This window comes from Fundulus heteroclitus, chromosome 6, assembly GCF_011125445.2.
Source record: "Fundulus heteroclitus isolate FHET01 chromosome 6, MU-UCD_Fhet_4.1, whole genome shotgun sequence".
Classification (NCBI taxonomy): Eukaryota; Metazoa; Chordata; class Actinopteri; order Cyprinodontiformes; family Fundulidae; genus Fundulus; species Fundulus heteroclitus.
In genome coordinates, this window is record NC_046366.1 from 11,915,098 (window position 1) to 11,941,062 (window position 25,965).

The 25,965-nt window shown below is 42.9% G+C and overlaps 1 protein-coding gene across 1 annotated transcript; it reads left to right on the top strand.

Moving 5' to 3' along the window:
• Positions 1-5,390: 5,390 nt before the first annotated feature.
• LOC105934568 (nuclear receptor ROR-beta) lies at positions 5,391-25,138 on the top strand. The gene is made up of 10 exons (XM_036138053.1): positions 5,391-5,912; positions 18,042-18,127; positions 18,233-18,374; positions 18,457-18,963; positions 20,267-20,388; positions 20,994-21,126; positions 21,670-21,777; positions 22,665-22,775; positions 23,282-23,394; positions 24,762-25,138. Exons 1-10 carry the CDS (start codon positions 5,906-5,908, stop codon positions 24,921-24,923), a joined length of 1,491 nt encoding a protein of 496 aa, XP_035993946.1. The 5' UTR covers positions 5,391-5,905; the 3' UTR covers positions 24,924-25,138.
• The last annotated feature ends 827 nt before the right edge of the window (positions 25,139-25,965 follow it).

Consider the following 25,965-nt stretch of genomic DNA (forward strand, 5'->3'; position numbering starts at 1 on the left):
GGTGCAATCAGTTGCGTTCATCAGGCATGAGCTCAGTTAACTGATTCCACCTGTGTGTGTAATTTAACCTCATCTCCAGTCCAGCTATACTGTGAAGACCTCAGAGGTTAGTTAGAAATCAACGAACAAAGAGCACCATAAAGACGACGAAACGCGTCAGAAAGGTCAAGGATAACGTTGCGGTGAAGTTTAGAGGAGAGTTGGGTCATAAAACAATAACCCAAGCGTTGAATAACTCACAGAGAGCTGTTTATTCAGGAAAGTGGGAAAACTATGGCACCTACAGCTGCAAACCTACCAAGCCACGGCTGTCCCCCTAATCTGAAAGGCTGGCAAGACAGGTCAAGGGTTCTGCGGTTGGTCTGGAGGAGCTGCAGAGAGCAACAGCTCAGGTGAGAGATTCTCCTCACAGATCAACTATTAGTCACACACTCAGTCACAAATCTTGGCTTTATGGAAGAGGAGGGATTTATAAGATGTCCCATTTAAAGTTTGTCACAAACCATTTAAGGGGCTTTTAGTCTAGTCAAATGATATTAAAATGTAACTTTTTAAGCTTCATGCAAAATGCACTGTGTGGCAGAGAGCAGCACTGCTGGTCATGCTGAACACTCAATCTCCATTGCAAATCCTTTTTCATGGATGCATCGTGCTTCGGGGATGCTTTTTCTTCAGCAGGGAATGGGAAGACCGGTGTGAGGTGATGGAACGGTGGCGCTAATTTCCCTGTGACCCTGGCAGAAAACCTGTTTCGAAGCTGCAAAAGGCTGCGGCGGAGGTTTACCTTCGCAGGGCAGGACAACAAAACCGAACACACAGCCAGAGCTACTATGGGATGGAAAATGTGTCCGTGTGCTAGAACGGCCCAGTCCAAGTGTCGCTCCAAAGCCAACAGAATCTGTGGAAAGAAGGAAACATTTTTCCTCGACTCTTTCCTTTCAGCGCGACTGAGCTAGTTGGCAAAAAGAAATGGGCAGAATTTTCTGTTTCTAAATGTGAGAGGCTGGTAGAAAAACACCCCACATCACAATGAAAAGCGTTGACTCAAGGAGGCTGACTTCTATTTTTATTATTTTTTATCCAAACACTTGTGGCAATTCCTTCCACTTTCTAGGCTGTACTTTGTGCCGCTTTATCACGTAAAAACCCAGTAAAACACCTCGACGGTGCAAAGGATCAAGAGGTGTGAACACTGATTAGCCACAACGTATACGCTTACAAAATGTTCTTCTCGGCTTTTAGTTTCCCCGTTCTTCCTTTGTCCGGTGTCACATTCTAGTTATCAGAGCGGGCAATAGCCATGCTTTTCTCCGGTTTTCGCCTGGCAGTCGTTCAAGTCCGCAATCTTACAGAACAACAGGCCCCTCAAGCACATACTTAAACTCCTTACGTGATGGCTAAAAACTCGGGTGAGTGTGGGTGCTCAGCTTCATACCTCCTGACCCACGATTGAACCCTTACGTTTATATTTATTCTGCCTTCAGCCTTTATCACAATCTACACTGCAAGGTCTATAAAAAAATAAAAAAATGAAACCGATAAGAAGGAGAAGAGGCAGATGTGCAGGAGTGCAGAGAGGTAACAGAAGCCGGGGGTAGCAGGCATTAAGAAAGACACAGGAAAAGAGGGGAGGATGAGCAGATTGCTGCAGGAGAGACCGGTGTTTGTGCTCTCTCTGACACACTGACCCAGTGATGCGGCCAAGCTTCCAGCTCCAGATTACAAAGCCGTGGCCCTATGGATGGGAAGGAGAGGGTGAGGGGGGGATTAATTATGCCTCTAGAGGGTGGAGAAGAGGAAGATTAACTGATTGGGGGGGGGGGGGGGAAGTATTGAGGGATTACGGCTCTATGGTTGGAGGGAGCCTGAAATAATCTCTGCGAGTCAACTGGCACACGCTAGTACATGCGTGATCGCTTGTGCTTCGGGCTCGTTGGGGGAGTAAACAACACACGTCGGCACAAACTGGGGGGGTGGGGTGGGGGAAGAGGTCGTAAACGTGCGAAAAGACATAATAATAAATAAATAAATGAAGGTTAAGTTACAGCGAGAGACCTGGCTTGAATCTGAGGAGCTGATGGTGCATGGATCGGCCTCTGCTGGAGCCATGTGCAGCCAATCAGTTACAGTCGGTTCCTCGTCCCTACAAAGACTCTTTGATGTGAGCGAGCCCTTTAAATCCAACCCTAGGGAGTCACAAGACTAACCCGGGCTTTGATCTGACTAAAGGGGAACCTGATGCTCCTCCTAACAACAGAACGGCAGAGCAACAAGATGTCTGCTCGCCTGATGTCCAAATTGTTGCCAGAAAGCATGGTTAGGTGCGCTGACCACGGGTACTTCGTATTGGACTTCTCAGCATCGTGGTGATTGCACAGCGCCGGTCCCAAAGCAAAGTCGGCTGTGGTTCCCGTTTCAGATCGTACTAAACACGCACCAGTGGAGATTTTGACGTAGGTGACAGTGCTGACAGCCCAGAGCACCAATGAGTCAGGGAAGGCAGCACACATGCTCAGAGGGAAAAAAGACATCTTTATCTTTTAGTTGTGCCCTAAGTAAGTTTGTTTATTTATTTATTTATTTAGCTTATTGTTGTCAATTCTGTACAGTGTGGAGCCTGTGTTGTGCAAAGTGCAGCCAGTATTAAAAAAAATACGCCCATGCACTGCAGCTGGATTAGGAAGTTGGTATCTCATTCGAGAATCACAGTTCACTCTATCTCAAAGGAATCTGGACCTCGTTCTACCAATCTGAAATACTTTGAATAATGTGACCTGAACTGAATGCTTCTGTGCTCTATGGACACTTTAAAAATGAAATCTTCTCATCACATCTCTCCTGATCTCTTCTCATTTCTATAGGTGCCCCATGTAACACACTGTATGTCGAGCACAGAAAGACGGGGCTTACCCAGGGCGACATTCCACCATAAAAGATTTAAACTCTCTGTTTAATCTCAGAAATTCAGCTCTGCTGCTTTTTTTTTTCTTTTTGCTTCCCTATCACAAACAGTCCATCTATTTATGTTACATTTCTGCCAGCTGACCCCCCCCCCCCCCCCTCCTTCCCCCATCAACTTCCTCATCCTGTTTTGCCGTCGCTGGCAGCCTTCCAAAACGTCCCGCAGCTTCTCTCCCCCTCAGAGTCTCGTCATCTGCCCCGCTGTCCCCCGCTTTTCCCGTCGGGCAACAAAATGTCTGCCTCGCTCAAGTCCACGCCGAGGCCCTCCCCTCCCATGCGCTCCCTCTCGCTCTCAACCTCCTCAGAGGAGCCGCGCAGCGGTTACATAAGAGCCGAGGTCAAAGTGTCACCGCCTTTGTCGAGGCAGACGCAGGAGGACGGGGTAAGGAGGGGGATGCAAGGGCGAAAGACGAGGAAAAGGACCCAGACAGACGTCGGAGAGCAGGGTTTTGCAGACGTTTTTTAACTTAACACATAAATGAAAACACTGTGGGTATTTGAATACATTCAAATGTGTCAAACTGAGACGGGGAAGCGAATAATTAAAAACAGATAGCGTGTGCAACAGAGGGAAGTGGCGGGAGACAGAGGCCTGCAGGTATGCACGCCTGTGTCCCACTGGTCGAGTGTGTGTGTTTGTGCTCGTGTGTGTGTGTGTGATTCTGTGACGGTCCTGTTGGCGTCCTGCGCTCTGCTGCTCCACTAACCTAGTTCGGGTAATCTTTGCCTTCACACTGTTTCATAACAGCGCTGCCAGATCATTGCATCATAAAGCCGCTTGCCGCTGCTGCAACATCATCCTTCCAGTTCCCAGAAAAAAAAAAAGTTATTCCAAGAGCAGGGATGTACAGGATTCTCAGCTGCATTCGTTTGTTTTAGCGCAAATCTGAAGCGATGAGCAGGAGCTTTTCCCCGCCACAAATCAGTCAACAAAGCTAAAAATAAAACAAGCAAAAGAATAACAAAACAGTAAATCTGCTGTACAGATTCTGGGGGAAGACAGAAAAATAAGTCTGGATGGTTTGGAAAGTGTGCGATGCTAATGGGTTTAATGAATGGGATGCAGATGTTAAGAGTCGGTACATGCTCCTTCATGTTCGGTCCAGAATTACAGATGCAAAAACGCTATCCCTACTTGTGGGAGTCCAAATCCCCATGGCCGAAACCCAACACTTGTCCTACGGATAATTAAACAGAAGCTGTTGAACAAACGCTGGGATGATGTTCAGAGAACATATACGACCCAATATTTCCAATTCAAATTGACGTAGGAGGAAACATACATCCTGAGCAGCAAAATACAAATCAGCTTCGTGAAATCTTTTGATCTTCGTGGTCACAGAATCTAGAGAACCCTTCCGTCTTTACACTCAGGGCCCTTTAGGCTGATAATATCAAATTATAATCTCGTGGGAACAACTGAGCTGCGGGGACGAACGGCACAGACACGCATCACTCCGAACACACCATCGCTAGGGTGAAACGGTGGCGGCTGCATCATGCTGTGGGCATGCTTCGCTTTGTTCCAGTTCCGGCTGATTGGGGAAAAAAGGGGACGGAGCTGAAAACAGGGCTGTTCTAGAAGTAAACTACAAGAGGTTGCAAAAAATCTGAGACGTGGGTGGAGCAGTGGGATATTCCATTGTAGCCAGAGCTACGAGTTCATGCCATCACGTCCTGGAGTTCTTTCATTTGAGTCAGGGTTCTTAAATCCAACTGAGGCTCTAGATCGTGCCGAGCTTTTTTGGTGAAAAGACTTTCCGCCCGCTCCACAGCTGTGTTCTCACTTTGCGTTGATGTACGCGTCACTTAAACTATGAAGAAAATGCACGTTGAATGTTTGTGCAGAAACAGGTTTAGGGCCCCGGGTTCTGCAACCATTGGCGGCGAGCAGAGCAATCCACCTGAGCCACAGAGGGTCCTGCTCAGCTTATCTCTCCGTACAGATAACGTCTTCTCAGTCCAAAGTTTCATGATAACACCCTTGCTTCATTACACCAAAACTGTCAAACGTTGTCTAAAATTAAAAGCGGCAGGGGGGGAGGGAGGATGTAAAGACAAGATCGCTGAGTCAATATGGCGTAAAAGAAACAGCTCTTTGTCTGACACAGGACCAGTCTGATAGCTTTTTTTTTTTTTTTTTTTTTTTTTTGCCTGTTGGGTTTTTTTTTTTTTTTACATTGGCACCACGACATAAGAAAGGTATGGCATTCTGTTGCGCAATTAAAGTTGTTTCGGGCAACATAATAGCAGGGAAGTATCAAAGCAGAACTGAATGCGTGTGGCTCCTCTTGCTCAGAGGAGTTGGAGCTTATCTCTCTCATGTTACTCTTCAGGAGGGGGGGAGAGAGAGAGAGAGAGCTGTAGGCTACACCTTATTAATCATTTGCCAGGCCACCTTAAGCGCGCTCCCGAAGGCGCGCCCCCCGCGCCTGTCGCGGGAGGAGCTGTCGGCGTTGAGATCATGTGAGAGTCCACGCTTTGGAGAAAGTAGGTTAGCAGGGTAGACTGAGAGGAAAGCAGGAGGAGAGTCAGGGCGCAGAGAGGGGGGGTCCAAACCAGCGCTCCTTCATCGTGAGGATCCGGTCTGTCAACAAAACGGGGGCGGAAAAAAAAACAACAAAGTTAAGGAGAAGCTTTTTGCAGACAGCTACGATGAGATCCGAAGCGATTTCCTTCACTCTTTTATTTTGCTCGAACTTGATCGAGCGATAAATAGAAGGAGTTGGGTTGTTGTTGTTGTTTTTTTGCCACTTTCAGTTTTTCTTTTTCGGCTTTTTTTTTTGGTGGGTTATTACGGCCGATCGCGCTCGGCACTGAGTTAATATTTATAGAGCCAACTCAGTCTGGCTCCAGCGCTTCCTTCGCCTCTCCTCTATTTCCCAACGCTGAATTCATGTAGCCGATCTTCACCGCCCTGCCCAGAAATAAAGAAAACATCAAAATGAGAGGTAAGGTTTTTATTATTATTATTCATACTAATATGTGAAAACAAATCAGTGATTGTTTAGCCATGCTGGATCACAGTCGTTGTTTGTTTCGGGTTGGATTTGCAGCCACATGTGTGTGCACCCTCTAGAGCTGCCTGCTTTCAGTGCGCACTAATCCCTCCTGACTGGATTATGGCCGCGCAGAGCCACAGGAGGCGCTCTGCTGCTGAAACGCCAAAACTCACATCCAGTGCGACGGTCAGGAGCTGGATGAATGAGGAGAATAAATGTTGGTACAAAAAAAAAAAAAAAAAAAAAAAAAACCCAGCACGTTTTGGTTTCCGTGAGATCCAGAACAAAGCTTCAGATGTGGTTCCTTCACGCGTAACGGGGGATTTTCCAATTCACGGCGGTGTCACGCTTGCCATGTTTTTGTTTTGTTTATTTTTTTATATAAATAAAATCTGAGACCTGAGATTTTGGTGGATTTCTTTTAGGGGGATCCATGTTAGAAGTTATGCAATGAGGCGAGGGGAGGGGCTGGGGGGAGAGGTGTTGTTAACCAAAACTACAATTATGTAATCGACCTCATCAGGATTCTCTTACCAATGTGAATCAAATATTCTTTAATGCCTTTAAATCTGCACCCATTTGTGTAGAGCAATGACACCTCAGAAAGTACTTTTACCAAGGAGACTATGTTTATTATGCACTTATGAACTTGAATCGTATTTGCAAAGTGCGTCTGTGCGCAATTGAGGTTACGAGATCAAACTGATGGTGTTGTGATGTGATGGCTGTGGCAGCATGGCCGACAGTGTGAGTTACGGGGGGGGGAGAGAAACCCGGCTGTTCCACTGACCTAGTTATGTCACGCAGCATTATACAGCATCCACAGCGGAGGGAGGGGAGGAGGGCTGCTGGAAGCGTCGTGATAGCAGAAACGCGCAGCGCCATGCGCAAATGTTGCTCAGTGCATTCCCAAGAAGGAGCCAGACTGCAGTTTATTGCAATAAGTTGCAATATAATGTTGTGGCGTTGCTTTGAGCAGGGCAGCTTCTCTTTCAGCACCAGCAGTTACCAGAGGCGGTCCAAGGCGGCGTAGGGCCCTGGGGCTGTTAGTAGACGTTTAGACACATTTAGACGTAGAAATGCAAATGGCATACGAAACTGGTGGAGCGTCAAAGTAAAAGTAAAACAAATGTGTAAAATATATGATAGAAACTAGAAATCCCCAAAGCTGGGGTCAGTTTCCCACTTGGGGCTGGAAACCAGCAGATGGGGTCTTGAGAAACCAAAGTAAATAACCAAAATGGTAGTAATAAACACATAGCTATGTTGAATATCACACAAAATAAGAAAGAAACAGAATAACCTATGGATAAAAAAAAGTATTTGTTGTGGATGTCGATTGTCTATTATATATATTACTGTTTAATTGGCTTACCAGTAATACTTGTTTACTGAACTGATAATGACCTGTACCCCACCTGTCACCCAAAGGCTGCTGGAGATAGGCACCAGATGACCCCACCGCCCACCCCGTGACCCTGCACAGATTGGCAGGTGTAGATAATGGATGAATGCAAAATAGATGGGGATTTTTTTGTTTTTGTTTATTATTTTTTTTTGGGGGGGGGGGGGCACTGATCTACATCATAGGCTTCTATACTACTACACTGCAAGATGATGCTTTTGTACAACCACAATTCCATTTAGTGCTAAATACGACCAAAAAAACAGCCTAAGCTCCCAGCGTAAGACATGTGAATAAAGTTGAAATAGACATTTTGACTAGCTTAAGGCTTTCAAGTTTGGTAATGTAATGCAACGTTTATAAAGTAGTTTACTGGCTTCAAAATGCAATCTAATGTGTAAACACTGTACTGCGCATTATTCATTAGCAGTTCCTTGCCCCTTTATGTTTTTGCTGCAACCAGTCGGACTTTCTTGTAATCTTTCAAAGTGTTGTGTGGTGGTGCCAACCTTTTGGTGGGATTTTGGAAATTTACTGGGGCAACGAAGATTCGCTCTGGGGCAGGAACCCCAGCAAGAAAAGCCAATGCTGCGGGCTGAAACAGAACTTGATTGAGGGGGGGATTTTTAAATACGATCAAACACAACAGTTCAACGAAGTCTAATGTTTAAATGTTCAATTCAATCAGTCTTTATAAATATATATATATATATATATATATATCACTATTTCACACAAACAAAATGACCAATGTGCTTTACAGGTAAAATAAGCAGCAGCAACAACAACAAAAAAGAGTAAAAGCAAGAGCAAAGAAAAACACAACATCACAGGATAAAATAAAGCAATAAAAGCAAAAACAAAGATAAAAACATTACTGGCCTAATGCCCCATCTCCTTAGAGTTAAACGGCAAAGAAAATAAATGAGTCTTTAAAAGAGATTTAAAATCACCCCAGCTTCTGGCGGACCATATGGGTAGCGGGAGACTGTTCCACTACTTTGGAGCCACAGCTGAAAAAGCTCGGTCTCCTTTAGTCGCCGGGTCTGCCGTCGGAACAACGAGGAGCATCTGGATTTCAGATCTCAGCGTCCTACGAGGGCCGTGTTTTAGGGAAAGTTCAGTTAGGTAAGACGGTGCCAGACCATTTGATGATTTAAAAGCCAAAAGTAAAGTCTTGAAAGTGATTCTGAAGGAAACAGGCAGCCTGTGTAGAGAGGATAAATATACTCAGGTCATCTCTTCCCACTCAAAAGGCGTGCAGCAGCACTTTGGACAAGCTGAAGATGACGGAGAAGAGTCTGCCTGATCCCACTATGTAGGGAGTAGCAGTAGTCCAGTCTATTAGCAATACATTGCATGGTTGACACTTTATATTTCTAACATGTTTTTTTTTTTTTGGTAAGGAAGTGATATTAGCTACAGAGCAAATCACAATAACTGACTTTACAGCCAAATGGGTATTCCTTGAATGCAGGGCCTTATTTAGTGGAATATTGGGCCCATTTAGTCAGGTACACATAATGTTTTAATGTTTTTCATACAAAATACTTGTTTTATAACTGATGCTGACATAGTTTTAAGTAGTTCGTCCTCACCTCTGCAGTTTATATAGAAGAATGAGCAGTTCAATGGCAAGGATCTGTCGAAATATTAACATTTTGAGATCACAGGTTCAGTTTGTTGCCGCTGATGTATCACTCATACAAATAGCTTCACTGGTAAACCAGACTTTTGTGGCAACTCTAGTAAACATGTTGTTTGGGAGGTCCTTAACTTGCTAAGTTTGCTCACATATTGGGCCGACCTTTTGTCAAAACTACACCTGCAGCACTTGGCTTCAGCTGCCTTTTCAATGAACCCCGTCCACAGAGTTTAACTAATGTTTCAAGCTGCTGCATTTCTTCCTGCTTCCTTGCACCAGCCAGACTAAAGTTAACTAACAAAGAATTGTCTTATCTCTGTCGGGGAGGAAATAGATTTTTTGCTCAAGAAAAAAAAGAGGGCCATCAGAGAAACATTGGGGCCCCTGACGGAGGGAGGTTCCCTCTCTGGCCGGATATCCAAATGTAAACAAACGGCAGTCCTTTCTTAGCAGGCAGGACCAAAAAAATTTTGTTTTCTTTCTTTTCTTCAAACAACCTGTTGTTTGCTCTCTGACAATACACGTCAGCATTTTTGGTAGACTGGTCTGAGCACTTAGCTTGAATCAGAAACATTTCTATAGACTTCTCTCTCGCGCTTTTGGCATGCCGACGAACTGTAGAGGCCTGCTTTGAGGTCTGGTCCAACACTTCCTCCCCTCTGCTGTACCAGGTAGCTAGATGTCTGAGAGCTTCCACAAAATGTTTTACAGCCCCGATGAAAGACCATAAGGCTCGTGTCGCACAAGGACAGACACCATGCGTGAGAGGTCAGTGAAATGCTCGGCACTGTTCCAGTTCCCCTTCTGTGGGCCCCTGCTCGGCCTCCAGTGGCATTTGCATCTTTTAAAATAGAAAGAGTCCACTGAATGCACCGGGAGCGAAACAGCCAGACTGTATTCTGGACGTTTAGCATCCTTCTCGGCACAGCACTCGCCCTGTAGTTCATGTCAAAGCTGAAACATCCTCTCACTGTACCTATGACGTGCTTAAGGTGTAAGATGCCCCAAAAAAAAAGGCATTAGTGAAGAAAATAACAAAATCAATTCCCCACACTTTTAACACCGAACGGGTTGTTTATGTTGTATTATACAGAGCTCCAGATCATGATACTCCCACCTCTCGTTGAATGCGCTTTCTTCTCATTCTGTCTCATCAAGAGGTGGCAAGGTGAAAAGGAAAAATCAGCCACATGAAATTATGAGAGCAACTGTTTGTCCTTCATGTTGTTTCTCACGCGTATATCCCTTTATATTGTGAAAGAAAGACTATTTCCGTTTGCTTCCACAGGTTCTGTGGATTATAGAGATGAGCTGGCACCGTCACGTCTGTGCAGGTTGTCAGGCGTGACGCTGCTAGGTGTGTGGCTTCCTTCTCCTTTGACATACTGACACACTGACTGCAGGGCACAGCGGCCACGGGGCGTTTCGGACACTTATCGTCAGCTCGTTCCTAGTTGGACTGAAAGAGAAGCGAATTTCTGGAAGCTCGAGAGTCAGTGATTTTCCTTCTGCCTTAAGACCGGCCCAGCCCTCTGGTGAATTACTTCTTTGTAGAGATAACGACGTTGCACGTTTAGCTGGCTGATAAATGCTCAGAGGCCAACGTGTTTGTCCCGTCCGGCAAAGCCGTCCCTTGCTCTGTTTGTTTTGCATAGAGGTTTGCAGCCCTGGGGCTCAAAACACCGGCGATAGTCAAAAACATCCGTTGTTGTTTTACATTTCGTTTTTTCTGCTGTTCGGGAATGATATTTTTTTTTTTTTTTACTGTTGTCTTTTGATATTTTGTGACAAACGAAAACCACTCCAGACTTTGTGCATTATGGTAGAAACAAAACGCCGTGCTGTTATTGATCAGCCTGGAATGTCTGGTGTCTCAAGAGAGCGAAAGGTTGAAAGCGCTCAGCGCACCTTAGCAGGGATATGCAGGGTTAAAGGTACTCGCTCTTCTTGTTTCTGTCATTATTGACAACCAGCTAAATTGGTCTGATGTGTTAAGTCCCCGCTACTCATACTCCTTTGAGATTATCCGGCTAATTGATACAGCGGTACATATTTTGATTAGCAATCAGCTTCTAATGTCCCTGTTTAGGGAAAAAAATGCTGATAAAAGGCTGTTCAGTTTTCCCCCTTCTGGTTTCACAATAGTAAACACAAATTTCTCTTTCTAAGTTATTGATAGAAGGTCCAAAGTTTGAAAGCGTCAACACAGAGGTTTTTTTTTAGAGCAAGCAAAAAAAAAAGTTGCATAAAAATAATTATTAACTTATTTAGCTGCTTACTGCACACCTGCCTCTTCTTTAATTCTTCCCTCTTTGACGCCTATCTGTTTATTTCCTGTTTTTTAGTCCCTAGCATGTACGCAATGCGCGTGCGGTTTAATTGCGTTGGTCTTCGTTCATTTGCCAGCTTATGGTCAAGTGACTCACATCAAACATAAATCAGTGATTTGCCAATAGAAAAACAAACCGAACACTTTGACAGGAGAGTTTCGAGTCAGGGCTTTACCATCAAACTGACTCAATCTGACCGAAACATGCCTCAGCCTGGCAGCCCTAGCCGGACTTTAGCAAGGGCCTACCGGGGCAACGGGAATGAAATATCATTACAAACCCTGTACTTTTTCAGGTTCAAATAAGAAGAAAAAAAAAAACTATTACCTCATGACACTATGGTGTCTAGATGTGTCGGATTTTCACATAAAATACCCCACACATAACTGTTTTTGATTGGATGATGTCATAGCTCGATCTCTAACAATATCCATGTTTCGGTTTCTCTTAGGACTTTGTCACATAAAGCTTTATTGACTAACAGTAGTTAGCATCACAGCAATTAGCAAACCCCACTGGTTACCCACCTTTCTCCTAGAATGCCCCCTCAACTCGTTCTCAGATCTGAGCTCCAGCTTCCAAAACTAATTGAATGTGCCTTGTGCACATGCTCCATTCCTTCCTCTCTGTTTTCGGTGTGTTACAGTAACTACATTACCTCACCCTAATCAACTCCGGCATTGTTACTGCAAATTCTTACGTATGGGTGAAAATATTTCCAGAGGCGATGCTGTGTTCACGACAATCTCTTCAGGCCTAATAAGCTTAGAGTTGCATTGTATCAGTGTATTGTGATTTGTGTGCATAAAATAAACATGTAAGAGTGAGACACCAAAACTATCTCTATCCCAAACTCCCACATCCTACTGAATCTGTCCGTGCTGGCAGTGGGTGAGCTGGTGCCTTTGGGACGACTCAAACGGAGCAGCTTTCTAATGAAAGTGGGTGCAAACATACCTGACCAAAGTAACATTTTGGTTTTTTTGGAAGACCTTTTGAGGTTGTAGTTGTAAAACTGCTAACGATGCAATATATCGGTGTATTTTCTTCACTAGCAAATGAATGCTGGCTGTAAAAGCAAAGTTTGGCAACATGGATTCGCACTAAAATATGTCAAGTTTTTAAAAAGAGTGCTGAAGAAGAAAACGGCTAAATCTGCTATTTGTGTTGACGACGTCACAAAATCAGCTGATATTAGTAAATGTTATCTAGTGAATGAGCCACTTTTGACAGAGTGCAGCGTAGCTGTGGCTCAAAATAATCGCGGAAGATCTTCGACCGAGAAATCTGGCCGTACTGGTCTGTCCGGTCCTCTTCACAAACCGCTTCCACCGGCGTCATTGTTGCCTCATCTTTATGAAACCCATGCACCGTCCTTATACAATGCTCAGTGGTTGGCGCAAGAACACATACAAGTAAAAGAGGAGAAAGAGAAGGAAAACGCCTTTTGCCTCGAGTGATGTCACTACGGGCAGGCGCTTGTGGAAGCTTGTTCGTGGGAGAGAAGACATCCTCACTGTTAGATAATCATTTACAACAAAACAGCTGAACAGATGGAGAAGTAATGACCGTTAGATGTTCTAAAACTGACATTTAAACATTTTTCGTTTTATTATTTTACAGAAAGGTCTGACCGGCAGCTTTTAAAGACTACATCTCTGACTGGGCTTGTACATCAGAAGTACATTAGGTTTTGCGCGGCGGGATACGTTTGCGCGCTGTTTGCGTGTTGTAGCTGGTTGGAATAGTTGGCTGGGCATCTGTTGTGTTTCTGCCTCTTAGCGCGCCACAAGAATAGAATAAGCAGAAGCTCAATGTCAAAGGAGAAGGGTGCGAAGCCGACGGTCAAGTTCAAGGTTTGAGCAGCTTGGAGCGCGCTGCACAGCAGTCGTACCACACGTGGGTGTCGTGTTACTGCCGACGCCCCACAGGGAAGAGGGGGCGGCGAAGGTGTGTGGTCTGCAATAACGCGCATCTTCTTAAAACCTGCCGTTATGTAACGCTGCAAATTCTGTAGCCGTGGAGATGTTTTGCAGCAAAGTTTTAGCCCTGTGCGGCTCCACCTTAAAATTGGTTTTGGACAGAGCCTCCCTCCTCCCAGCCTGCCTGCCTGCAGTGGGAAAGTGTGTCAGTGGGACAGAACGTCCACATGGGCTGACAGGCTCCGGGCCCGGAGTGACGGACGGCTCGGCCAGTGCCGAGGCAGCGGCCTGCGCGGCGCAGCCAGTGGGGAGCAGGCGGGGCGCGCGAGGAGGGCGGGGTGACGGCGCTGCTGGAGCGAGCCCGCTCAATGAGCGTTGGCAAGGAATGCTCACCGACAGGAGTTATATAATCAGGAGGCGCGGGAGGGGCGGAGAGCCGAGGGGAGGAGGGGGGATTGTTTTTCCATTGCATGCCTGCAGCTGCCTTCATCAGTTGGAGTATTTTAGTCAACAGTTTTAGAAGAGAGGCCGGCGAGCGTTTGCGGAACAGAGGAGAAAGTGGAAAGTTGTGTTTTCCAGGCCCCCAGAGCCCAAACGAGGACCTGTGAATTCCTGAGCAGTTTGCCGCGCACAAGCCGATCGCCCCTGGACGGCAAGGCCAGGCGCTGGCTGGTCCTTGAAGTGATCGTGGCTGTAGCGAGGAAGAAGGCCCCCTTTGTGTTTGCGTGTCATATGTGCAACTGTCATGTGGTTCTCTATCTGCCTGAAGGGCCGTGAAGGGTGTGCACCGACACACTCCAAGCGGCGTTATCTGAGCTTTTGCTGTGTGCAGGTTTTGTTGTCGGGGGTTGTTGTTTTGTTTTTTTGTCTTGAAAGAAGAAAACAGCACACAGTATGTTGAGCAGATGACATTTGTATTTTAATCTTTCCACACACACACCCCCAACCCCCTATCAAAATAAGCAATAGGAAGGTTAGTAAAAACAGAAATAAATAATTACACTACTGCACGTCTGCCTTTCATTTGAACTGGGTCGGAAGACGCAATACCGTGAGAACTGATCTTACTAGATAAGCTTGGCTGTTTATCCCACATGTGTCCCTCTGCCAATAACAGGATGGAACTGTGACTCAAATATCGCCCACATGTGACCCAGTTATAACAGTGGCTGATCTCACTCTACACTGTACCAATGTGTCATTCTCCTCGTTATGCAGGATGTATTAAACTAAAACTGAAAGTGATGATGCAAACTGTTCCTTTTGTTTTTAATTAGGAGTAAAGGCACATCGTGTTAGGAACCGGCGTTGATTTTACAGCAAACATCGCATCACATCCGTGTCACAGATAAAGATGGACGAATATTAATGCCACTGATGGCGGAGAAACACGGCATGTAGTCCTGTAACATTTATGTGAACTACTTTTTGATTAACGCATCTAATACTTAGCTGCTCGTTTAGAGCATTAATATTTCATTGCTAGACGATCAATTGATCGTTAAATAAATAAATAAAATAACATTATGAATTCCAGACAGCAGCAGGGTACAACACTGGCAGGTCGCCAGTCCACCACAGCGTATCAAAATCCTAACATTAATAACTGTACTGTTAATGCGATGGTGTTAGCATTAGAAAGAGTTCTTGTTTTTATATCTATATATAAAATCTATAGGATCATGTTATACATCTTGGTTTTACTCCCGTTTGTCATATAATGAGAATGTCTTATGAGCTCCAATGATCCGTCATTTCTTTCTCTCTCCATTCAGTGTGAAATGCTGTGGTGATAAAATGAAAAGGGCACAAATAAAACAGCAAAGTTTCCAACATGTGGGCTTAAAATAAGGCTTATGTCATGGTCTGCCTCTATGAAGTAGGTGCTAATTGTCATCAGCATGGGATTTACAAAAAGGTTGTCTTAAACATGCAGTCACCTCTAGTAATGAGGCATGTTTAGGGCTCCCAGACTCATAAAGTGGAAGTCTAAACCTTTTAATGCTCTCAGCGGGGTTCCTGGAGAGGAGCGGCGAGGGCTTATATAACAGCTCACACAACGAAACCTGAAGCCTCTATAGCTGTCAGCCATAATGTTACAATCACACGCCTAATATTTGGTAGATCGTATTGCTCTATGGGTTTCAGACTGCGTTGTGGGGGTGGGGGGAGTAATTCTTAATCGTGTTGTTTGAACGCTGTAAGCAGTCTTAACAGGATCAGCTGATATGAAGGGCTGCTACTGCAGGAGAGTGTTCCACCCGTGTCTTGGTTCGCGAGCACATTTAGGTTGGAGAGATTTAACGTAGCATTCATCCAGCAAACCTTTGAGTTGTTGCCTATGGAATTGAGTTATTTTACGTTAAATATACAGAGATACATTTAGTTCCTATGCCCCACTTATCTGGAACAAACTTCCAGAAAACTGTAAAAATGCTGAAAGCCTAAGTTACTTTAAATCAAGACTAAAAACACATTTGTTTAGGACTGCATTCGACTGCACTAGTTAAACAGTCGAATGCAAATTTTTTTATATATATAATCCAACTGCTTTTTCCTACTTGCTTTGTTTCTGCTTTATTTCCTGTATTTTAATCATGTAAAGCACTTTGCATTGTCTGTATACTGAATTGTGCTATATAAATAAATTTGCCTTGCCATGTCTTGCCTTGCCTTGCCTTGCCTTGTCTAGATAAAACAGCCATAGATCAGAATCTGCCCATTGTTGCCCATTGCTTGATTGGCTTTAATTGGTGATTAGCAGGTCAAATGTTGAAAAATCTTTTTTTTCTTCTTTAGTAAATGTATCAAAATTAAGACCTCTCACCATTTTCTGCCCATAGAGGTTTTTTTTAGATATTTGAAAAACAGATCAATGTTTTCAGACTTATTCTTCAACCCATAGTCTTGTAATAACTTAATTTTTGTTGGATTCAAAGCTGCATCCTCTGCTGCACACTTTTTCCAAAGGAGGAAAAAAGAAATAATCAGTCAAAGTGGGAGTGCACCAGATTAGACCTCAACGAGAATCGGCATTAACTAAGTAAAACCTTATCGGTGCGTCTCATATCTTTTACCTGCCAGGGGGTCGTAATGTTACGGCTGGTTGCTGAATACCGGCAGAGGCTATAAGACGACTTTTTAACAGCTAGACTTATTCTGAAGTTCTGTGAGCAAATCTTCTGGAGAGTTTCTTCCAAGTGGAGCACGTTGGCATGCCAGTATAAGTTTACGCTTCTTTATTTCTGCTGACCTGTTTGTTGCTCCCCACATGCTTTAGACTTTTATGGAAACATCCAGATGCATCTGGTATCACTCTAAAAGGAAAAAAAAGCTCTATCAAGAAGATTTTTTTTTCCACTGTTTTCAGCGTGCCGCGATGGAAACAATCATTTTCATAACATACCCTTAGCCCGCCTTGCCTCTTCAGCGCTCTTTCCTCTCACATCTCGGCTTGTCGGAGATTCTACTCGGCTGTAAATCTTCGCTGTGGAGTTTATGAGGGAACAGACCCTGTAGGACACGTCGAGAACAAGCTGTCCTCACATTTTCCTGAACATTCTTGCTGTCCGTCTGTCAAAGTAGCTAAGGTCTACAGAAAGTAACAAAACCTCGGTGGAGAAAATGTTATAGAATGACACAAGTGCAAAAGAGGGTCAAAATAGACAGAAAATAAAGCATGACTAACCCAGAATATGTTAACATTTTATTGCAGTGAGGTAATATCATCAGACTCCTTTGTTAAAATTAAAATTTACTGACTTTTTGACACACTAAAGACACTGGATATGCCACATTAGTCATAAAGTTGTTGTTTTTCTATGTTCAGCTATCAACATTCAGGCTTTTTGATTTGGATGAGGTTCAGTTGTTTGCAGTCTGCATCTTAACCACTAGGCCTAGAGGTAAATGTGTTTGCTTTCAGAACCCTTTAAAAACAAAATAATAATTACTGACACCATAGAGCCAAAATAGCCACCGGTCGCTCTTCCTTTGATTGAGGACTGTTTCGTTAGGGTAAGCGTTTCACAGGCGTCTTTAGGCGGTGAGTGTCACCAAACAGCAACACAAAAATGCTCAAACACATTTCAAACTGAACAGCGTGAAACGTCACACAAAGGCCATATAGAAGAACGTTCTTATGTTTGTTTTATTTGTTCTGCACTAGATCGTAACGTATATATCGTCAGCTCATTGTACTTTTTGAGAAACCTGTCAAAACAGCTCTGAGCACCGCTGGACACAAACTGTGGGGGGAAATTTACGTTTACAGAGGAAGTCTGCTCAGGCAGAGGCAGACTAGGGGTGGGCGGGTTTTCTGTCCCGCCGGGTGGAAAATCAAGTCGAACACTGCATCGTATGAGATTCTTTGTTTTCTCTAAATGAGAAAAGCACCAATCAGGCTGTTCTTGGATGACATTGATTTGCATTTTATATTAGGGGTCTAACCTGCATATTCCATTTTTTTCCTAAATACTATAGAGCATTTTAACACACAAATGAGAAAGAAATGCGCTGCAGGGCAAGAGTAACCTCATTTCTGTATCAAAGTTTCATTAAATAAAAAAAAAACATGAAAGTTTTTGTTGTTATTATTATTTAGGATTCTAACAGATTCTTCAGGCAATCTCTGCCCGATTGACTGGCACAGCTGAAAATAGTCTGAATAATGCAGAATGCTGTTTTATCCATACCCACTTTTCACTGCTCTGCTAAACTCATCAGTGTGCAAGTTTTCTGAACTGTTTTCTTTCTGTCTTTGTTTTGGTCCTGCAGCTCAAATAGAGATCATCCCCTGTAAGATCTGCGGGGACAAGTCCTCAGGAATCCACTACGGAGTCATTACCTGTGAGGGCTGCAAGGTGAGGGAAACTTTAGCCTACTTCCATCATGACTAGCGCCCGTGCAATGTGCAGGTATCATATTGGTTTGTGGTTGTTGTTGTTTTTTTTTTTTTGTGCGTCTAGGGTTTCTTCCGTCGCAGCCAGCAGAACAATGCCATGTACTCTTGTTCCCGCCAGAGGAACTGTCTGATCGACCGAACGAACCGCAATCGTTGCCAGCACTGCCGCCTGCAGAAGTGTCTGGCTCTGGGCATGAGCCGAGATGGTGCGCCTTCGTTGAACAGTTCTGCATTAAATAAGGAATCGTTTGCGTCGCCGCTGTAGTGAAACGTGTTCTCTCCCTGCAGCCGTCAAGTTTGGTCGCATGTCAAAGAAGCAGCGCGACAGCCTCTACGCCGAGGTCCAAAAGCATCAGAAGTCTCAAGAATGCGTGGGCTCCAACGTCCCCACCGCTCTGTCTCTGCCCAGGGAGGATGGAGGCTGCGGCAGTGGCGCGGACGACGGCGAGGAGGGCCTGAGCCAGGCCTACAGCAGCGGGGGGTCCACCTCCACCCTCAGCGACCTGGACGACATCGCTGCGCTGCCCGACCTGTTCGACCTGCCGCTGACGCCCGAGGAGGCCAGCGAGTACTGCAGCCTGGAGCTGCTGGGAGGGGGAGGAGCCAGCGCAGGCAACACGTCCAACTCTTCCTCCTCGTCTTCTCCCTCCTCGTCCAATCAGAACTCCCCGCAGCAGACAGCGATGGACTCGACAGACAGCTGCGGGAGCCAGCTCCTTCTCACACACTCGCTGCTGGGACGCAGGCAGTCACTCTTGGACCATCTGCCCGACGACTGCTCAATAACAGACCTTGGTAAGACTGAAAATTAAAAAAAAAAAATCTCCATTTGTCAGTTCAATCAAATGGACATTACTTATCCCACAAGGGCCAATTAGTTAAGATCAGCATGTTGGCAACAGTAAATAACATACATCACACACATCATTCACAACATACAAGCAGTCAGTATGTGCACATGTAAATATGTCTGTCGATATATATATATATATATATATATATATATATATATATATATATATATATATATATATATATATATATATGTATTGATCGACAGACGTGTATCGATGATAGAAAAAAAGGGTCAATAAAAAGTTCAATCGAATAGTTTTCCTTCCTTTTGCATTCTAGCCTATCACGTAGGTTAATATTACAATAATAACATCCTCCCAACCAATCACAAACGCAGACCCAAGAACGCGCAGTCACCGAGCAATGCTCCCTTTTAAAGAGTTCAGAGATCAGACGTTCTTTTTTCTTTGTTAAAAACTTGCAGTTTTGGTAAAAAGTTGGATGAATAAAGGATTGAGTTTGGATTCAATGTGTGTTCTCTATCCAAAAACAGGTCGCTAAGCAACAGCATAAAATGACCAGGACTGCACTTAAAATATATGTCCTTAATTTGTTCATAATTATCGATATCGATCAATATGATTTCTATTTTATCAATATGTTTTTTTTTCAGCCCTACCTCTTACTACGCAGTGAAAATCACAAACTTTATCTCAATTTCTAACCAGGTGGTTGGGTCTTGGTTCTATATGTCAAAGAAAAGCAATTATTTGATAAATGTTTGCCAGGCTTGTATTCCCCATGATAATTGGTTCCTTCAGATTATTTTTTCAGCTTCATAATATTATGTTATAATGTTTAATAAAAAAAAGTTGATATGGCAGTTCATGACGCAAGCAGGTAATTCATCCGAAGAAACACAGAACAGATCAGTCATAGTAAATACGTCTGCCCCTTTTCACAATTTGATTTCTTGGAACGTTGGTTGATCCTTAGCCATGCCTCTATGCAAAGGCAAACTGGATCAGTTTTCAGTGAGGCTCTGTGGACTTTTAATGGAAGAAATTAAGATGTGTTATTACTGGTGGAGGAGGTGGAAAGCAAAAAAAGTAAAAGCTCTAGATATATAAGTGAAAATTAACTGTTAGAGCCACTCAGTGGTGCAAATTATCTAACAGCAGCGCAGATTTTTGGACGTTACAAGAGAGCCCTCGCTATCTTTCCAAAGCATAAACTTGCCCAAGAAATACTCAGACCGAGGGCAGCAGCGAATTTTCATATGTTTGTTTTTTTTCCTCTACAGAGCACATCACCCAGAGTATTGTAAAGTCTCACCTGGAAACGTGTCAGTACAGCGCCGATGACATGAAGAGATTCACCTGGGTACACTACACACCCGAAGAAACACGAGCTTTTCAAAACAAGGTACGCAAAGCAATGCAACGCTGTAGCCTCCAAGAACACTGGGTTTTCTAAATTTAAACACTTCTTTTAGCCAAGGGCTTACAACAGAGTTAGTGTCAAGATTCAGATGCATGTAGTTATGAGTATCGCCCGTATATAGGCGTTTTATAAGTCAAGGGTTTTCCAGGTTTCGCCCCTTGCAGCTGGAAAACTGTAAAATTGGATGTGATCTCATTCCAGAGCTGAGTTCCAGCTACTAAGGACAGTGGAAAAATAATAGCATAATGGCAGCCACTGTAAGTGTAGACAGCACAGTACAGTTTAAGCACAGAACCTTGAGACAATTAAAAAGTGCTTGTGAGAGCAAACACTCGTTTTTACCACTTATCTGTTGAAGACGGAAATTAAGAATATCATGACACACCACATTAAACACAGCTCTGCAGATAGGTTGAGTCATTCATCCCAAAATCTGGGTTCCAACTTTGAAGATACTTTCGGGTTTATTTATAGACAATACAGCAGATCGGACAGATACCAGTCTTTAAATCTACTCATCATACTATAAGTCCTAAACAAGGGCACCCTAAACATGATTTAATACTCTTTCTGTGATCTCCGTTCAGTCGGCTGAGTGGATGTGGCAGCAGTGCGCACACCACATCACCAATGCCATCCAGTACGTGGTGGAGTTTGCCAAGCGCATAGCGGGCTTTATGGACCTGTGCCAGAACGATCAGATTATATTACTCAAAGCAGGTCAGTGTACATTCCAAAATATCCGCTCATTTTAAATTTTTTTTTTGTCACAAAGTTAAATTCTTTCAAAGTCAACAAAGTTTTAATCTTGCTAACGGAAGTTCCTTCCTTCTTGTTTTGTTTTTGTCTCCAACCTTCTACCTCTGCCTGTTATTTTATATTGTGTTTTTGAATATATTGTATTATTCATATGACCCTGCTCTAAACACTGGGGAGAAATACACAATTCTGAAAAACAAATTTATTCCTTCATAATCTCCTGCACATTATTGACATTGTTTGAACCTTCTTTCAATGTTTTGGGTTAAAATCAAAATAAACCTTGTTGGATATTTGTATGATCCTTTGCATTATTGGGCGGTTCAATTTTGTCTTGTATATGCTGTGCACTAATCTGACTCAAAATTGACAATTTGTTGTATGTTTTTGCATGTTTGGAGTATTTTTTGGCGCCTTTCCTTGTCCTCCCTCTTCCTCTTTGTCCTCTTCCCCTCTCTCCATGTCTCGGTGTCTATTCCTCTGTTTCTGGCTACCTTTTTGTAGGCTGTCTGGAGGTCCTACTCATACGCATGTGCCGCGCCTTTAACAGCAACAACAGCACCATCTTCTTCAATGGAAAATTTGCCTCGGCTCCGTTCTTCAAAGCACTCGGTGAGGATCAGTTTGGGGAAGTTGTTGTGTAAGCATTGAAACACTCGCATAGTTAAGGCACATTCAGGACTCTGAAGTTGTACGTGTATTAGGTAAGCTGAGGGATTGCTTTTTTTTAAAATGCTAAAGAATACTATATATATATATATATATATATATATATATATATATATATATCACTATTTGCCTGACTTTTTTGAAGATTGAAGATTTACAGGACAAAAAATGTTTTTTTAGTTAATAAAACTATTTTTTTTTTTCTGTTGCAAGTCTGTTTAAATTTTTCAACACAATTTTCTTAACAAAAAAAAACTTGTTTTAGTTGCATTAGGTCAAACCTGGAAGAGACCAAATGTTTAGCTCGCGGTTCTCCCTTCAGTATCACCCTACATTATGCTACATTGCCATCTAGTGGGAGACATAAAATAAATATAGATTATGTGTTTTGGTCATGCAAGCACAGAGTGCTTTGCAAAAAGCATTCCTACACCTTGAGCACTTTTTTTTAAAATTTTAAGATACAACCATAGAATTGATTTAGTTGGGATTTTTATGTGATGCCATAAAAAAGCCTTTCACGTACCTGTAAAGCAGAAGGAAAAATGTTCAGACTTGCAGAAAGTCTCAATAAGATACCATGAGGTTCATAGTTATGTATGATAAAATAGTAAATGGTATAAATGCTTTTGGAAGGTCAGATTAAAAAAAGGAATCAATTAACATAAAATAAGTTTTGATTAGTTTTTCCACTGTTTGCAGACACAAATGACTCATTTATTCCCTTTTACACTGGAAATCTAGCAGATTATATTTTAGTTCAGTTGTTACATTAAAAGGGCCTGGTGGAGATTCTAATTCTTATAAAGTGCACTGTGTTGTGCGTGCAGGGTGCGACGATCTGGTGAGCGCCGTGTTTGAGCTGGGAAAGGGACTCTGTCGTCTGCAGCTCTCAGATGAGGAGATGGCCCTGTTTAGCGCTGCTGTTCTTCTATCCCCTGGTAACCTTTTTATTCATGTTTTATTTACTTTTTTTGCTACTGTTTCTCTGCCATGCAATCATTCATGGAAATGTTGAATAATTTTTTTTTATCCATTATATGAATTTCAAAGCAAACCATCACTGCATCTTTTATTTAGACATCTCTAATGTTGATTTTTATTTATTTTTAAAGATTGTACAGCTTAATCTTATATTTGTCTGATTGTTCCTATTTGTCAGCCTTTCACTTATTCTGTGTTGAATTGTATTTAAAAAAAAAAACTTAGTACACACTATAATCACCTCAATAATGGTTTTGGAGTAACTACTCAAAAATTATTGGTTTGAACTCATAGTAGTTAATCGCCTTTTAGAGAGAGATTTCAGCATTTCAGTCATACAATAACCTTTTGGTTAAGCGCATAAAGCAGCTGTCAAAGACATGAAATACACACTTAGCTTAATTTACAGTTGTGAATGTAAAATCAACAAGCTGAAGTGTATTTTTAATCTTTGCTTTAATAGATCGACACTGGCTGACAGAAGGTCAGAAGGTTCAGAAACTCCAAGAGAAAGTCTACCTGGCTCTGCAGCACAGTCTACAGAAGAACGGTGCTTCTGAGGAGAAACTGGACAAGGTAAACACACTCAATCAAACCAGCTTCCTTGACCTTTTCACACATAAAACACATTTATTGGATCTGAATTTTTGAAGGTTTGGTATATTGAAAAGTCACCAAAATGATCCCTGTGACTCTTCTTAAACAAATGTAAATCTATTTTGCCATACAGGCAATATACGGTCATATTTAATGAATTAGAATATTATTGAAAAGCTTTTTTATTGTAGTAACACAATTCACTAAGTGAATTAATTAAGTAAACGGACAGATAATTTCTATTAAAGGAACTATACCTGAATTTATTAATGTCTGGTTAAGAAAAATGCATTTTACACAATGCATTATGGGTTAAAAGACATCATTTGATAATAACAGTTAACTAAGTGAATTAGAGGTCAGGCTTTTTTGGTAGGAATAAGCAGAAAATGGCAGACAACCCGGGACGACTTTTCTCTCCCAATGGCCCAACAAGGTGCAAAGCCCTTGCTAAGCAGCTCCTCCAGCATGTAAACAACAGGGTATATAAACAGAACAGCATGGCATGCATGTACGTGCTGACCATTCACATGAGAAAATGTATTTACCCAGGATGTCGCCATTTATGTCAAAGAAAATGAAGAAAAGTCCCTCGACGAAGCCTTGCTTCCTCCAGAGGATTGCGCACAAGCTTGGGAGGCGTGTTTAAGACCAGGAGAAGGAAGGAGGGTTTGTCATTGGGAGAAAACTGTTGGGGGGCGGGGCTTACGGTTCAAACTTATCTGTTCTCCTCACTCAAGATTCAAATGTGTGCCTCATCACGTATAGTTCCTTTAATTATGATGATTTTGCAGTGACTTGCTGTGGTGATCCCTAAATAAGGAAGCAGCTGAAAGGACCCTCTCTCATGATCATTTTCCCCTTACAGTTAATGAAAAGACAGCATTGAAGATTAGAATATTACATTAGACCAATAGAAGAACATTTTTAATGTAGGCTTAATGAAAAGTATATTTAATACTTGTTATATGACAAACGAGCCTGTTCGGAATGCATATGCTATTTCATTGAATATGACTATTGTTAGAAAAGTAGTGCAATCTCGTGGTAATTTTCTTATTCATGTGTTATTAGCCATGTTTTAACATACTAACATTGACTTTTTCTGCAGAGTTAATAAAAGAGTTGGGTCAAGGTGTAGGTAGATTTTAATATTAATATCATACTGGCATTTTGATATAAGTATTGTAAATGCTTGAGTCACTAAGTCCCAAGTTGGAAAGATTCTTCAGGCTAGGCTTGTGGGATTGCATTCTGTATACTTCAGTGCTTGAAATAACTATTTACGCACAGTTTAAACTCCCACCTTGGCTCATGGACGTTCTATTGTTTTCTGTTCCCCGCAGATGTTGTCCAAGCTGCCCGTAATGAAGTCAATCTGCAACCTCCACGTTGATAAACTGGAGTTTTTCCGTCTGATCCACCCAGAGACTGCCTACAGCTTTCCACCGCTGTACCGGGAAGTGTTTGGCAGCGAGATGCCTCTGCCGGACTCCACCAACAGCTAGACAAAGAGACGAACAAGAGAGATAAGGAGAGCACATTAGAAAGTAGAGGACGCAAACGTGAGACAGAGAGCGAGAGAAAAACCAGCGAGTAAAGCGACAATCCAGGACTATAGATACTCAGTCTCCCAAAGTAGTCCTCCACTAACCCCAGCAGGCAAAGCACCTTACACTACATATCACAACATACTCCTGCTCTACTAAAAAAAAAAAAAAAATTGTAGCATTGTGACACCAGTCTACGGGCGTCCTCTTAAAATCACTGCAGCCCACACGGCACGTAACAGCTCCAAGCGCTAGAAGATATTTAAGCATCGATCCACTGGGGATCGGCGAACCAGTTATGAATGTACCTCTTCTTCTATTAGCACCAGTGCACAAATAAGAACCAAACAACGATGAATGTACAATCCTGCCACTCTAAAACAAAGGTTTCTCACCCAGAAGCGGCACGAAGTCGACAAATGTCAGCGCAGACGCTGGTCAAAAGTCGTCCACAGTATGCGTCTGATAGGAGGACGCACATGCATTCTCGTGCGTCCTTTCACCGACCCGCACTTAGGGACCAAGATCACGGATCAGAGTTTCCTCCAACACGCATAGACACACGCAGACATCGACTCACTGCCTGGAGTAAAGTCGGCACTCGGTTTTTCCGTCACAGTAAATAGTGTTAGGTGCTACCTTTTTCGTAGGCTTTTTGTAATGCAATGAAAAAACCTCAGTCCCACATACCCCCCCTCCCTTGTAAATGCCACTTAGAGACAGGAAAAGCTGAAATGATCTTTAATTTATATACACGTTTATAGAAAAAAAAAATATTTTAAATAAGAATGTACATAGAAAGCTATATAAGTATATGGAAAGAGTGAGAGCCTGTGTGGGGGTGAAGAAAAAAAAGGAGTGAAGTGGGCTTGGAGGCACCACTGACGTTTGGACTCAGATCTTTTTTCTTTTTTTTTCCTATAGTTTATTTTTTTTCTGGATGATTTTTTCCTCTCTTGGCAGTATTCTCAGGTTTCCACTGCAACAAACCCCTCTCGGG